The 14,991-nt window shown below is 37.3% G+C and overlaps 1 protein-coding gene across 1 annotated transcript in view; it reads right to left on the minus strand.

Annotated features, from left to right (window-relative positions):
• LMBR1 (limb development membrane protein 1) overlaps window positions 1–14,991 on the minus strand; it is an 82,380-nt gene that overhangs the window by 29,902 nt on the left and 37,487 nt on the right. The window contains exon 6 of the mRNA XM_088018339.1: window positions 4,222–4,302. Within this exon, the coding sequence (XP_087874465.1) occupies window positions 4,222–4,302 (81 nt within the window). The remainder of the gene's footprint in view (window positions 1–4,221; window positions 4,303–14,991) is intronic.

The following is a 14,991-nucleotide window of genomic DNA, read 5'->3' on the forward strand; positions in this document are numbered from 1 at the left end:
ATGGTATCATAGTCAACAACAAAACACCCAGACTTTCACTTAGGAAAGCTATACACTAGGAGCAAGGCCAAACTGCAAATCAACCGGCTCTCATGAAGACCAAAACCCACTCTGGAACTATCACCAGCCCAGACAGATGAGAGGATTTGCCCCTACTCTAAATGCCTACCAGAAGAAAAAGTAAATCCTCTCAAGAAGAAAACATTATCCAGAGTTTTTATTTTGTATGAGAAATGCCTGACACTCAATCAAATGTTCCCTGGAGATAGGACAAAGAAAAAAGATAATAGAAACAGACTCAGTTTATCCAGATATTGAACTTATCAGAAAGAGGTCTTAAAATAACTGATTAATATGTTCAATAAGGTAAGTGACAAGATGGCAAATGTCATAATTTGAATCTGAATGAAAATTCTAGAACTAAAAAATACTGTAACTAAAATTAAGACTTCAAGAGATAATTTAGCAATAGTTATGACACAGCTGAAAAGACACTGAAATGGAAGACACATCAATAGAAAATATCACAGATCAAAGAATGTGATAAAGGAGGGGAAACTCAGAAAACAATACAGGAGTGAAAAGTCTAGCACATGTGCAGCTAAGGTCCAAGGAACTAAAAGAAAAGGAGCAGAAGCAGCATTTGATGAGACGATGGCGAGCAAGTCCCCAAATGGGTAAAAGACATTAGGCCACACACTGACGAAGCGCCACAGATCTCAGAAGAATAAACACAAAGAAAACCAAACCTGAGCACATCAGGGTAGAACTACTAAACAAAGACAAAAAGAAAATCTTAAAAGCTTTCAAAAGGGCAACAATACAACTTTTAATGAGAAACCAGAAGACACTAGAAAGACATTTTTTTCAATGTTGAAAACTACCAAATAATAATTCTAAATTCTGTAAAACTGCACTACCAATGAGAAGGCAAGTAAAAATGTTTTCAGGTAACAAAAACTAGAGAATCCGTTGCCAACAAACCATCACTAATGAAACGCTAGCAGATGTTTTTAAAGCAGAAGCTAAATGAACACTGGAAACACAAATCAGGGACGTATAAATTAAAACACCCGTGAAAACCACTTCACAACCACTAAACTGGTAAAAATGTAGAGTCCAACAATGTCAATTGTTGACAAAGATGCTGAGCAACAGGAAGTCCTTACTCATGCCTAAAACAAATGCAAAACAATACAACTACCTGGGAAAACAATTTGGCATTATTTTAGAAAGCTATATATTCACATACTCAATGATCCTATAATTCCACTCCCAGGTATGTACCATGAAAAAACATGTGTACCAAGAGGTATGAAGAACAATGTTTATACCAATATTATTCATAATAACAAAAGAGAAACACATCAAATATCCACCAACAGCAGAATGAATAAAGTAACTTCAGACAATATGATGTTGTTTACAAAAACGAAAATGAGAGGAACCTACAGAATGGGAGAAGGCATTTGCAAATGATATATCCACTAAAGGGTTAATATCCAAAATATATGAAGAACTTACACAACCCAGCACCAAATTAAAAAATGAAAAGAAGACTTGACTTCTTTTCCAAAGAAGACATCCAGATGTCCAACAAACACACGAAAAAATGCTCAACATCACTATTCATCAGGGAAATGCAAATAAAAACCACAATAACACAAGAAAAAACAAGTGTTGGCAAAGATGTAGAGAAAAAGGACCCCTCATACACTGTTGGTGGGAATACAAACTGGTGCAGCCACCATGGAAAACACCATGGAGGTTCCTCAAAAAATTAAAAATAGAATTACCAAACAATCCAGTAATTCCAATACTGGGTACCCAAAGAAAACAAAAACACTAATTCAAAAAGACATATGCACCCCAATGTTTATTGCAGCACTAATTTACAATAGCCAAAACATGGAAATAACCCAAGTGTTCATCCACAGATGAATGGATAAAGATGTGATATGTATACACTAACACACACACACACACACACACACACACACACACACACACACACACACACACACACAGGAATATTACTCAGCCACGAAAAAGAATGGAATCTTGCCATTTGCAACAACATGGATAGAGCTAGAGTGTACTATTCTAAGTGAAGTAAGTTAGTCAGAGAAAGACAAATACCTTATGATTTCACTCACATGTGGGATTTAAGAAACAAAACAAAACAAAGTAAAAAAAGACAAACAAAAAAACCACTCTTAAATACAGAGAACAAACTGGTGATTGGCAGAGGAAGTGGGTGGAGGATGGGTAAAATACCATGATGAGCCCGGAATAATATATGGAATTGCTAAATCACTATATAACTATCACTAAATAACACTGCATGGTAATTACACTTCAATAAAAAAAGAAAAATGAAAATGAATAAATTTTCAACAATAAAACAATGAACTTCATTTCTGAAAACAGAGTAATAATAGGGACCAATTTTCCATCCAGGCTGAAACAATTAGGAAACAAAAAATACATGCATATGAAACAGTTTCAAGACTCTGGATGTGTGGTCACAAAAAGCCAAAGATCTCTGAGAGATGGGAAGCAAACAAGGAAAACCCTGGGTTCGCTCCTGCTTACTGTCTTGTGACAGTTTGCTGGCCACAGTAGAGGGCACAGGAACCCAAACAAAGCCCAACTCATTCCTTGAGTTGAGGACATATAATGGGAGTGTGGAGAGACCAAGTTAGCTGGACTATACAGAGCAAAGTACCACAGACAAAAGTCCTCAGAGAAAGAACTCCACGGATCTTCAAAGGGTCATCCTTGAGTTTTCAGTAGGGTAAAGATCAGCTCAGGTACATGAACAAACAACCCACCCCTGAAGAAAGAACCACCCATGGGGCAGGAGTATCCAACCATTATAAGGGGCCAAGAATAGGGCCTGCTCCCACAAGATAAGAATGAGACCTCATAAATCACAAGCATTGTTGCCTTAGTGTGGGAAAAACTGGCCCTAGAGACATGCTGCTCTAGCCCTGCCTGACAAGCCTTCAGAGCAAAACCCAAGAATATCAAACTGCTTCCAAGTAACTTAACTGCATCCCACAGCAAAGTTCCACACTTACAGCAATACAAAAATATCAGCACCCAGCAGTAAGATTCTCAGTGTCCACTATCCAATCAAAAATTGCTAGGCATGCATAAAAGCACAAAAATATACCCAATGATGAGGAGGAAAGTCAATCAATCAAAATCTATCAAGAACACAGAAGTTATAAAAACATTATAAGTGTTCTTATAATGTATTCCATATTCTTTTTAAAAGTGGAGGACACAGACTAAACAGGTCTAAACAGAACTTTTAAACATAAAAACTGCAATGTCTGAGGATGCCTGGGTTACGTCAGTTGAGCATCAGACTCAATCCCAGCTCAGGTCTTGATCTCAAGGTCGTGGGTTCCAGGCCCTACACTGGGCTCCACACTGGGCGTGGAGCCTATTTAAAAACAATAATAAAAAAAACTGCAGTGTTTGAGAAGAATACAAGAGATGGGATTAAACACAGATTAGATACTCAAAAGAAAAGAGTAGTGAACATGAAGATACAGTAAGAGGAACTATCCAAAATGAAACACACAGAGAAAAACATCTGAAAAATAAAGGAATATCCGTGAGTTTTGGGGGCAACTTCCAGTGGGCCAGTGTACATGTAACTGGAGTCCCTGAAAGGGGGACACAGAGAGGAAAAGAAAAAAAATTTGGAAAAACAATGGCCAAAAATGTTCCAAATTAGATGAAAACTATAAATTCCCAGATCGAAGAGACCCAATGAACCCAGTGAATAAGAAACATAAAGAAAACTACTCTAAAGCACATCTGAATCAAACTGTTCAAAGTCAGTGACAAAGAGGACATCTTAAAAGCAGAGAGAGAAAAAAGACAATTCAAAGGATGAGGAGGACAGATTACTCGTCAGAAATCATGCAAGTGAAGAGACAATAGAGTGACATCTCTGAACGTCAGCATCTGAAAAGTCATTTTATGCACGTACAAAACAAAACAAAACAAAAAAAAATGGGAGTACATACATGTTTATCTTCTCCCCAAACTAAAAAACAGTCTGTATCGATACCTTTGGACAGACTGGAAGCTTGTAACATACCCTAAAGATTTCATAACTTTTTTTAATATTTCAGACTACCAGCAAGTCTCTGGAAAGAATCCAAGACCAGTACATGAGTCAAGAACAAAAATGTACAGTACCTAATTTTGTCTTTAGAGTCTTCACGTTTTCAAGTTCTTGTTCCAACTCCATTATATTGTATTCCACTGATGAAGACAGTCCTGTCAAAAGCAAAAATAGTTTAGAAGTATCACAACAGAACCTTATTAACAGCACAGAATGGATAGCCCTCACCTTAATTAAAATATAAGATAACACACTACAAATCCTGATCACAGAGAATAAAAACAAATGCTGCTGTGATTCACAGGAAAACATACCTATCCATTTCTTCACCACTTAAGACTTCCAGGTTGTTGCTGATTAAATACTACATGTTTCCTAGAAAATGCCTTACTCTGATAAAATTTTTACTTGATCTGTTGTTTTCATTAATGACAAAAGTATCTTATGATTATAGAAAGTGAAAGAAATTAACAATCTCCTTCTCCATCCCACCCCCGAAAGTGACAAGTGGTAACAGCCTGATTGATGCTTCCACACCTTTCTTCATGATCATGTGAATATTCATATATACATATATACCACACACATGGTTTCTATTATATATTTTATAGAAATGGGTTAAATCGGACATGTTATTTTACCACTTGCTTTCCTAGTCAATGATACATCCATGTTTATAGACAGTGCCAACTCCCTTAACAAATGAATAACATTCCATAGTACGGATGCATTTCAATTTTATTCAGAATTATTCCACTTATGACTAGCCAGGTTTTCCTGTTTTTGGCAACTACACACAATGTTGTAACAAAAATTTCTATATGCATATCCAGTACATTCTAATTCTATTGTTTCTATAGGACAGATTCCCAAAATTCCAATTGCTGAGTCAAAGGATATAAGCATTTACAATTAAGAGATATTTAAAGGTTACTTCCTTCTAAATATTGTAATTTATTGTAATGATTTAAATATTGTAATAATTTTAAAAAATAAGGGCACCTGGGTGGCTCAGTCAGTTAAGCATTGGACTCTTGATTTTGGCTCCAGTCATGATCTCAGGATCATGAGATTGAGCCCCATAACAAGCTTTGCATTGGGTGTGGAACCTGCTTAAGAGTCTCTCTCTCCCTCTCCCTTTGCCCTTATTTCCATGCTTGCATGCACACACGCACACACATACACACACACGCTTTCTCTCTCAAAAAAAGGAAAAAAGAAAAAGGAAATTATTGTAATAATTTACATTTCCATATAGCTTTTGAAAGTACCTATTTTCTTCCTGTATTTTCCCTAGCACTGGATGTTGTAATTCTTGAATTTTGGCCAGTATGATGGATAAAAAATGTTTTCTTATTGTTACTTTAACATGCATTCCCCTAAATGTGGTTGAGCATCTTTTCAGACATTTATTTATCACATGGACTTTCCCTATTCACATTTTCTACTTATTTCTATAATGATGTGTATATCTCCATATTCTATTTTATCCATTAAGTTAAAATCCCCCACTACAAATGTACTTTTTTTATTGATTACATCTTCTCAGTTTTTAAGAGTTTTTTCATTATATATTTGTATTTGTCTGCTAAGTTTTTCAGGTTCGTATAAGACTGTTACACCCACCTTATGAATCACACCTTTTATCTTTAGATAATGACCCACTTTGTCTTTAATGTTTCTCCGCTTAAATCCTGTTTTGTGGACCTTAAGTTCTACTTTCTTTTTGTTTTTACCTGCCTTACTTACTTACTGATTTATTACAAACTTACATATAAGAGACAAAGAAAGAAAGACTAAAATTAAAGGAGTGTGTGTGTGTGTGTGTGTGTGTGTGTGTGTGTGTATCAGCTGAATCTTATTTGAGGTTTAATCTTATCAGATAGAGTTCGTTATAAGCAACTGAAATTGACTGACTGGTTAAAACAGAAAAGGAATTCATGAGACAGAGAGAACCAGCAGGAAAACTTCTAGTTTTCTTGGAAAGGAGAGGAACCAGGAAGCTGGGGGCTCCAGGTGGCAGGAACAGATGGACTGTCTCCTCATAGTATTATACCTGGGATGGATCAGTCCCAACTATTTTCAGTCTTTATGTTGCTATGATCAAGAATAAAATTTTTAGACTTTATGTTGCTAGGATCAAGAATAAATTTCCAGTGTCCTAATGGCCTAGCTCAGAGTCACATGTTAATTCCCTGAGTAGAGGAGGCAGAGAACTTTGACAAGCGGTTCCACAGATGTGATCAAATAGGAGAAACAACAAAGCCCAATCAGATGCTTTCCTAGAATAAAGAGCAATAGGTGCTTATAGCAAAATGGTTGAATAACCCAATCTGACAGGCTCTGTTCTTTAACAACGGAATTCAGCCCATTTACATTTAGTAAAATAAAGTATTTGCATTCAATATAATTTTTATAACAGCTGATAAACTTGATTTTATACCTTCCATACTATTTGTATTAACTTTTGAAGTGGTTTTCTTTTAATTTTATCTTTCTCAAAATGAAACGTGCACACAATTCCCAGTCCCACATACTTGCACAAGGCACATACATACATGCTGCCTTCCTCCCAGTTCCACCTACCCAAAGACAGCCACTTCAGTTGTTTACCTGATTCGTTCAGTATTTGTCTTCCTAGCACTAAACAAACAGCTTCCCTTGCTGGGTCTGGATTTTCCAGCTCTATGGCCTTTTTCCGCTTACTTACTATGGCCTTCCTATTAAACCACACACCTTGTCATTCCCCTCTCTCCCAATGTGGATTATTGGATATTTTGGTTACATTAATATTCGATGTCTGCATCATTACAAAAGAAACGCCATCCATTACTTACCCACAAAATAAACTATGATTAGCCTTCCTTTCTTCCATACAGTATTCTTCCCACCCCTAGAAGTAATCATTTTCCCCATTTGCTCAGTCTTCTATGTACTTATCACTGTCTCAAAGCCACCCTCTCCTCCCAAATGTCTTTTTCTCTCGGTGTTTAAATTCCTGTTATCCCATATCATTGCATTATCTGGGAGAACTTCTCCTGGAGTCGTGAGACCCTGAGACCTGGACAGGCTGCTCTCTCAGCCTGCTGCACAACGGCATCCCGGGCCCTGTTCTCTCCTCTCCTATGGCACATCTCTTATTTCCAACTTAGCCTTTCTCACTGTTTCACTCCTTTATTTAGGTGGCACATGGCCTCTCCAGCAGCTTGCAAAGAAAAGGTGAATGGGAGGTAGTATTTTTGAGACTACGTAAGTCTGGATATTTTACCTTTGCTCTTATAGTTTGGTTAAATAAGGAAATCTAGGTTAAAACTATCCTTCAGAATTATTAAGTCATTGTTCCATTGTCTTCCAGCTTCTAATGCTGCTTCTGAGAAGTCTAAAGTTCTTCTTCTTGTCCCCTTGAGTGTGAACTGCTTTCCATCCTGTGAAATGTGTGGGATCTTTGTTCCCAATGTTCTTGCAGTGAGACCCTTTCCACGTACTATGTGGGGCACTAGTGAGCCCTTCCAATCTCCAAATTCACATCCTTCGGATCTAGGAATCTCTCCTCTCTCCATCTGGAATTCCTATTATTTGGATGTTAGATATCCTGAATTGGTTCTCTAATATTCTATTCTCCTATTTTTGTCATTTTGACCTATCTTCTAAAAAAGTTCTCTATCTTCCAGTCTTTTAGATAAGTCATTATTTCTAATTATCAAGAGTCACTTTCTGTTCACTAGATACTCCATTTTTATGAAATCCTGGCCTTTGTCATGACTGCACTCTTGGTCTCTCTCAGGATATTAACAACAGGTTTATTTTTAAATATTTTCTCTGTGTATATTGTCTCCCCCGGTGGTCTTACTTGTTTTGACCTCTCCTTTCATGTGGCTCAGAAGTCTGATGAACCGTAGCTGCCTGCTTATATTTAAGAATAAAGCACTGGGACATCAGTTGATTAGGGCTTCCAACTTTTGGTTTCAGCTCAGGTCATGATCTTAGGGTTGTGACATCAAGCCCCACATGGGGCTCCACACTCAGCGTGAAGTCTGTTTGTCCCTCTGCTCCTCCCCCCGCTCGCATAGGCTCTTCTGTCTCTCCCAAATAAATGAAATTCTTGGGGGGAAAAAAAGAACAAAGCATTAAACATGCTAATGTGAAACCCAAGAGTGTGTAGGTGGTGGCTGACAACTTCTTACTGGGTAACCCAGCCAGGCCTTTCATGGAGGACACCCTACTGCTGGCTTCTGTGGGGCTTTCCTCCTGGGTTAGACAGACTCCCCAGATAAGACTCTTCTGATCTCCTTGGGGTATTGAAGCTTGGCTGTCCAAGTGAAGGGAGATGGGAGCCTGTGAGCCCACACCCCATCCTCTACTTCACCAGGCCACAGACTCTGTTTCACTCTCTGGAGAACAACCCTCACTCTTCTCTTGGGGTAGGAAAGAGCCTGGTGCCTTGGATGGAGGGAAAAAATGTAGAGAACAAAATGCTTCACCAACAGGATCTTCAACGAGCCCTCCTTACCTTAAACTTACTCCACTTCATCTCCACCTCCTTATCTGGTGGTGCCACCTCTTGAGACTTTGGGAGATTCCAGGATATAAATCAAGCACAGATGGCTTAGGATTTAGCTTCCTTGGGTCTGCTAAACTGGTTACTTCTAAGGTTTTCTCAGGTCTACTAAATTCCAAAATTTTACTGGGGTTTTCTCAAGTTCTCATTCTCTGAACCTCATTGTTCTCATATGTGAATGAGCTGTATTTATTAGGATGTTTTCCACTCAATCAAAAACCTCAATTCAAAGTAGCTTTTAAAAAAAGAAAATAATTTCATGAAATTAGAAGTTTAGACACAGAGTGGGCTTCAAAGTGGGTTTTTTCCCACAGCACAACAGTGACATCCAGGGACTGAGTGCTGCCATCCACAAGTTGGCTTGATATGAAGACTGGTGGCTCTTTCTTCTTTAATGTAATTTCATAATTTCTGTTTATTTTGCTCTTTATTTCTTCTTTTCCCAGCTAGTAGAATTTCCGTTTATTCTTTTTCCCTATGTTAATTTGGCACTTCAGTGGTTACTTTCTCACTGTTAACAAAAGTAGACTTGTACTTTTTTTTAATATAACATAGTTATAACCCTAGTGATGCCTTACTGAATAACCTTCCTGCACCAAGGTGAAGCTTTCATGATACTTTTATCTATTCTTTCATTGCTTCCCACCCATTCCTCCTAAACCCTGGATTTTGCTGGGATTGCTTTAAAAATATTTAGTATAGGCGCGCCTGGGTGGCTCAGTCATTAAAGTGTCTGCCTTCAGCTCAGGTCATGATCCCAGGGTCCTGGGATCGAGCCCCACATCAGGCTCCTTGCTCAGCAGGAAGTCTGCTTCTCCCTCTCCCACTCCCCCTGCTTGTGTTCCCTCTCTTGTTGTATCTCTGTCAAATAAATAAATAAAATCTTCAGAAAAAAAAAAATTTAGTATACCGGGGCACCTGAGTGACTCAGTTGGTTAAGTGTCCAACTCTTGATTTCGGCTCAGGTCATGATCTAGGATCATGAGACCAATCCCTGGGACAGGCTCCACACTGAGCATGGAGCCTGCTTAAGACTCTTCCTTCCCTCTGCCCCTCCCTTAACCCCCTCAAATTAATTAATTAATTAATTAAATATTTAGTATAAGATTATTATTAAATTTTTCTTTCAATATAAAAGTTGCCATATCCTTAATGCCTAGAACAGTATCTAGCACAAATTAGATACTCAATATACAGATAAGAAATGAAGGAATAAATGAATGTCTTTTTTGGCCCTAATATACATACAACATATTTATAAATATATGAGTTTTTCATTGCAATCTTTCCCCCCCACACCTTTAAAACTAATGATATTATTCAATAATCCTTAGCAGGTTACAAACGGGAAGTTTAATGTTGATTTCTCTCTCCTTTATAAGTGATTTTTCTATGTGAAAGCTTGTAAGGTGTTTTATTATCACTATTCTTGGAATTCAACAATGTTACACAATAAATCTAGATCTTTTAAATGTCCCGTTTAATAATCTTGTCAGGACTCTGTGGTCTTTTAATCTGCACTAAAATATTTCTTCAGTTCATTGACATTTTCTTCTATTATCTATTTACTTATTTTTTTTCTACTTGTTCTTTTTCCTCCTTCTAGATGCTTACTATTTAGATTAAGCAGCTTAGCTCTAGTCTGTGTCTGCCATTTCATTGGTGTTTCCTTCTCTTTGTACTTTTGGCTTGTGACATGAAATAGTTCTCCCACTTGATTCTACCAGATAATTAGTTCAGTTTTCAGAAAGACTACACTCATTCCCTACTGCTGCTGTGACAAAGTACCATAAACTTAGTGGCTTAAACACTAATTTATTATCTTACAGTTCTAGAGGTCAGAAGTCTGAAATCTGGGTGTCAGCAGGACTGTGTTCCTTCTGGAGATTCTAGGAGAGAATCTGTTTCTTTGTCTTTTCCAACTTCTAGAGGCACCTGCACTCCTTGGCTCATGGTTCCCTCTTCAGGTCACTAGACACCTTTACTTCCACTGTCACATCTCCTTCTCTAACCCTCACTTATGACAATGCTGTGAGGGCACTGGGCCCACCAGATCATCTGGGATAATCTTGAGACCCTTCACCTAATTACCTTACAAAGTCCTTTTTGCCATGTAGGGGACATGTTTACGGGATCAGGGTGGTTAGGACTTGGATACTTTTGCAGGGTCACTATTCTGCCTACCATAAGGTCTATTTCATCTTTTGTCTACTGAATTTTTAATTTTTTTCACATTCCAGGTGGTCTTTTTTCTTCTCTAATTATAGCTCCTTAAAAGTCTGTATTACTGGGGCGCCTGGGTGGCTCAGGTATTAAGCGTCTGCCTTCAGCTCAGGTCACGGTCCCAGGGTCCTGGGATCGAGCCCCGCGTCGGGCTCCCTGCTCAGCGGGAAGCCTGCTTCTCCCTCTCCCACTCCCCCTGCTTGTGTTCCCTCTCTCGCTGTGTCTCTCTCTGTCAAATAAATAAATAAAATCTTTAAAAAAAAAAAAAGCCCATATTACTTTTGGGGACTAAGTACAAATTCTTATTTGTCTCTCCATTAACTTTTAACTTCCGTGGGAATCATTGTTGTAGATACTCATCTTAACCTTCATCACTCAGCCTTAAGCAAGTGATCATTTTTCTTTATGCACTGCTACTGTTCCCTTCACACTTAATCAAGTCAGACAGTCATTCAAACAATGACAAACCACTTTGAGGGCCCAGCAATTTCTGTTTTGGGGGCCTGGGGATGAACTGGCCAGAAACAACGATGCAGGAAGAAGAAGCATTGGTGCTCTGGGGTTTCTCTCTGCAGCTGTACTCCTTTCTCAGAGGGAGAAAGAAAACAGAGGATTCACACCCAAAGTGCAAGATGGCAAAGGTGCTAATGCACTAGGGGAATTCAGAGGCTCTTTTTCTAAGCCCTCCTGGAGAATCACTAAACTCTAGTCTTGCCCTGGGTTCCTAGGAAAGGTAAGTACTGTGCCCTCTGCATCGCCTTCCTCACTTGTGTCCATCAGTGAAGAGAGAGAAATTCAATACCTTCTCTTTTGGAGAGCCTGAGGTCTTGAATGCACTAAACTGTTCTACAGTATTTCCAGAGCTCCTGAGTTTAATCATTTTACTAGTCAATATATAACTGACATTTATAGGAGAACAGGGTTAAAGACACAGATATTCAGGTTATAGGAGAACAGGGTTAAAGACAGAGATATTCAGGAAGTGTGGCCCAAAACTACTAAACTTTGACTATGAATGTAGTTTATAGAGTTTCTGGTAGCCAAAGCCAAAGGGAGACACTTAAATTATGGAATCAATAATTATCTCCATATAAGAAGGAGACTTACAGTAAGATGGCATGGTATTATAAGGTTTTCAAGTGTCTTTGCATCAAAGCTTAGACTACATAACAGTCTTAGAGATACCTTTTGCTTTTTACCCCATTTCTTCATAAATTATATGGTGTGTATCTGTAGTTGATGCTCATTTAACTTCTCTATCTGATTAATTACAAATACAATTCCAAACTATACTTCATTCCCTGTATTTATAAAGAAGCATTATTCCAGTAACCAGTTCAGTGCTAAAGAAAAATAATCTGATGAATATTCAGAATTTTAAAATGGAATAGGTATCAGAAGAAACAGTATTCCTGCTGCCAATTTTAAGTTACGTGAAAAGATAGAAATGCCTACTTTGTGGGTGTGGTATCTGCAAAGCTCAATACAAATATCTAGACCAATCACTATATTTTTCAAAGGAAAAATAACTAAAGTAGTATCTGAAATGCTGTGTTTTTTTCAGGTGACACAACGCTAGGCACACAACAGTTAATAAATACTGATTGACTTGCATACAAAAATTAAGAATACATTCTCATTATCTTCAAACAAAGCATGCTTTGATTCACCTGGAATAACACAATTTTCAAAGACATTACCATCCTTTACTATATATGTATCATTACCTTAGTGAGAAGAGCAAGCTTGTTTAGGCAGAATCTTCCAGTGCAAATGACCAAAAGGAATGATGGCTATTGTAAGGAATCAAGACACACTGCAAACACACATTGGAATGTGACGGGAATTTAAGTTGCACTAAAAAAAAATCATCAAAATATCCTGAACAATTGTATTATCCTTACTTTATTTCAAAATGAATCTAACATGCTCCATGTCAGCATTGTCTAGTCAATAAGTCAAATCGGTAGACAAAACCTGTCTGGACTAGTCATGAAAAATAAAAAGGGATTCTCCAAGAAAACCACAAAGCAGCTCATTTAAGGTCAATTTAACGGTATTATTCTGTTTTTCTTCCAGCCACGACATAAGATTTCACTACCTCAAAGGAAATTAGAAGAGTATCTATTTGCATTCCCCTAGGTGATTGGCAGTTCAACACCAATTAGTTCAAAATTACACTGTTACTAGCGTGCAATAAAAACAACACCTTTCATCTTCCTTACACAGGTAAGAATACCTTCAGAGCCAATAACTTTGATCAAGTAAGTATTTTTGATCCTGCCCCACCCGTCTCTTTGGATTCAGGAAAACTAATAGCTGAAGGCAACTCTTCCCGGCTTTATTCTTAAGCTGAAAAACTAGTGTGGTATTAAAAATATTTTGCGTCCAAGATAACAAAATTTCCCAAAGCCCAGCATTTCTTCAATAACTAAGCCTTAATGCATAAGAAAGCTTTAACTGATACTCATATGTTAAAGGGCAGATACTATTTAAAATATGTAATGCATTTTTAAAATAAATATAAATCTCTAAATTGGTATGTAAACAACTCATATAATGTGAAGCAACGAATCTCCCTAAACAATTTAGTGTCCTAAACTAAGTCTCATAATGAATACTATTTAGAAGTAGACATCTCTAGTATAAACAGATTAGTTTTGCATTTTTTTAAATTTAGCATATAACCAAAGAAAGTTGATTAGAAAATCTGTTGCCTAAGTAACTCTTTAAAATTTTGATTGTACTTAATACATTAAATTGACCAATGTGATCTCTATCAACAGATTGTGAGGTCCCTCAAGTACTTTTTAATTATTTCTAATCACTTAGACAGATAATTTTGTTGTCTAAAGCCCAAGACTCCTAAAACTTCATAGAGTGAACAGTCTCCATCCTCTAAGCAAACAGCAATTACTGTTCAGCACAGAGCCACTGCCAATGAGGCAGGCCCCAGAAAGTTTTTGAAAACTGAAGCCCGGACATTCAAATCTCTAAAGCATCTATCTCAGCATCAACAAACTCTGTTATTATCTATAAAAGAGATTGACAATTCATACACTCAAACACTCTATTTCTATTTCATTTGCAATGCTAATATTTGTTAAAATATTAGTTTCTATTTACTCGTGACATATCCACAAAAATATGGCTAAGTACAGAAATCAAGTACTATAAGACATTTGATATCCAACACAATTAGAAGATTCAAATATACTTTCATTATAAACGACCACAGTAAGACATTAAACAATCAGTTTTAAGAACATTATAAAAAGCTATGTACCAGGGCACCTGGGTGGCTCAGTCAGTTAAGCCTCTGGCTTCGGCTCAGGTCGGGATCTGGGGGTCCTGGAATTAAGCCCTGCATCAGGCTCTGCAGGGAGATGGCTTGTCCCTCTGCCCCTCACTCCACTCGTGCTCTCTTTCTTTCACTCTCTCAAATAAATAGGTAAAATCTTTTTTAAAAAAAAATCAAACAATCAAAGTAATTGTTTGGCTTTTTTTTTAAACCTTAGATATAAGTTATTGGTAGATCTTAAACTAGATAAGATATTAAGATAGTGAATACTATCATCCAAATAGGTTGTGTGGCTGAACAAGTAGCTTGTGTATATTAAATTTTTTCTTCTGCTAACACATTTAGATCATTTATGTACAGCAATCTTTCTCTAAATTTCAGAGACTATATGATACTTGACTCTTAAGTTATTCTATAGGTTGTTACTCCAAACTATTCCTCATCTACTGATAATATATCTTATCTTACATCTCTTCAGTCACCTCATTTCATCTTGCAACAGATCATTTGTTTGGGCCACAATTTATAGTCAAGAAAGTGGTTATATGGCCCAAGAAGCCGAATAAATTGTTAACAAGGCATCTCTCATTGTTTCAGACATTTGGACCCAAATGTTGGTAATCATGTTAGAAAGAAACCATTTAATTAACTTCACCAGTAGAGTTAATATTCTTTCCTGTTAGCTCAGGAAGTCAAGATATTACTAGACACTTTCTTCTATCACAGTATTGCCAAAAGGAGGGGGTCACTGAGTATCAACAA

Source organism: Eumetopias jubatus, unplaced genomic scaffold, assembly GCF_037043125.1.
Source record: "Eumetopias jubatus isolate StellerSeaLion01/CBP00866 unplaced genomic scaffold, mEumJub1_p1.0 scaffold_14, whole genome shotgun sequence".
NCBI lineage: Eukaryota > Metazoa > Chordata > Mammalia > Carnivora > Otariidae > Eumetopias > Eumetopias jubatus.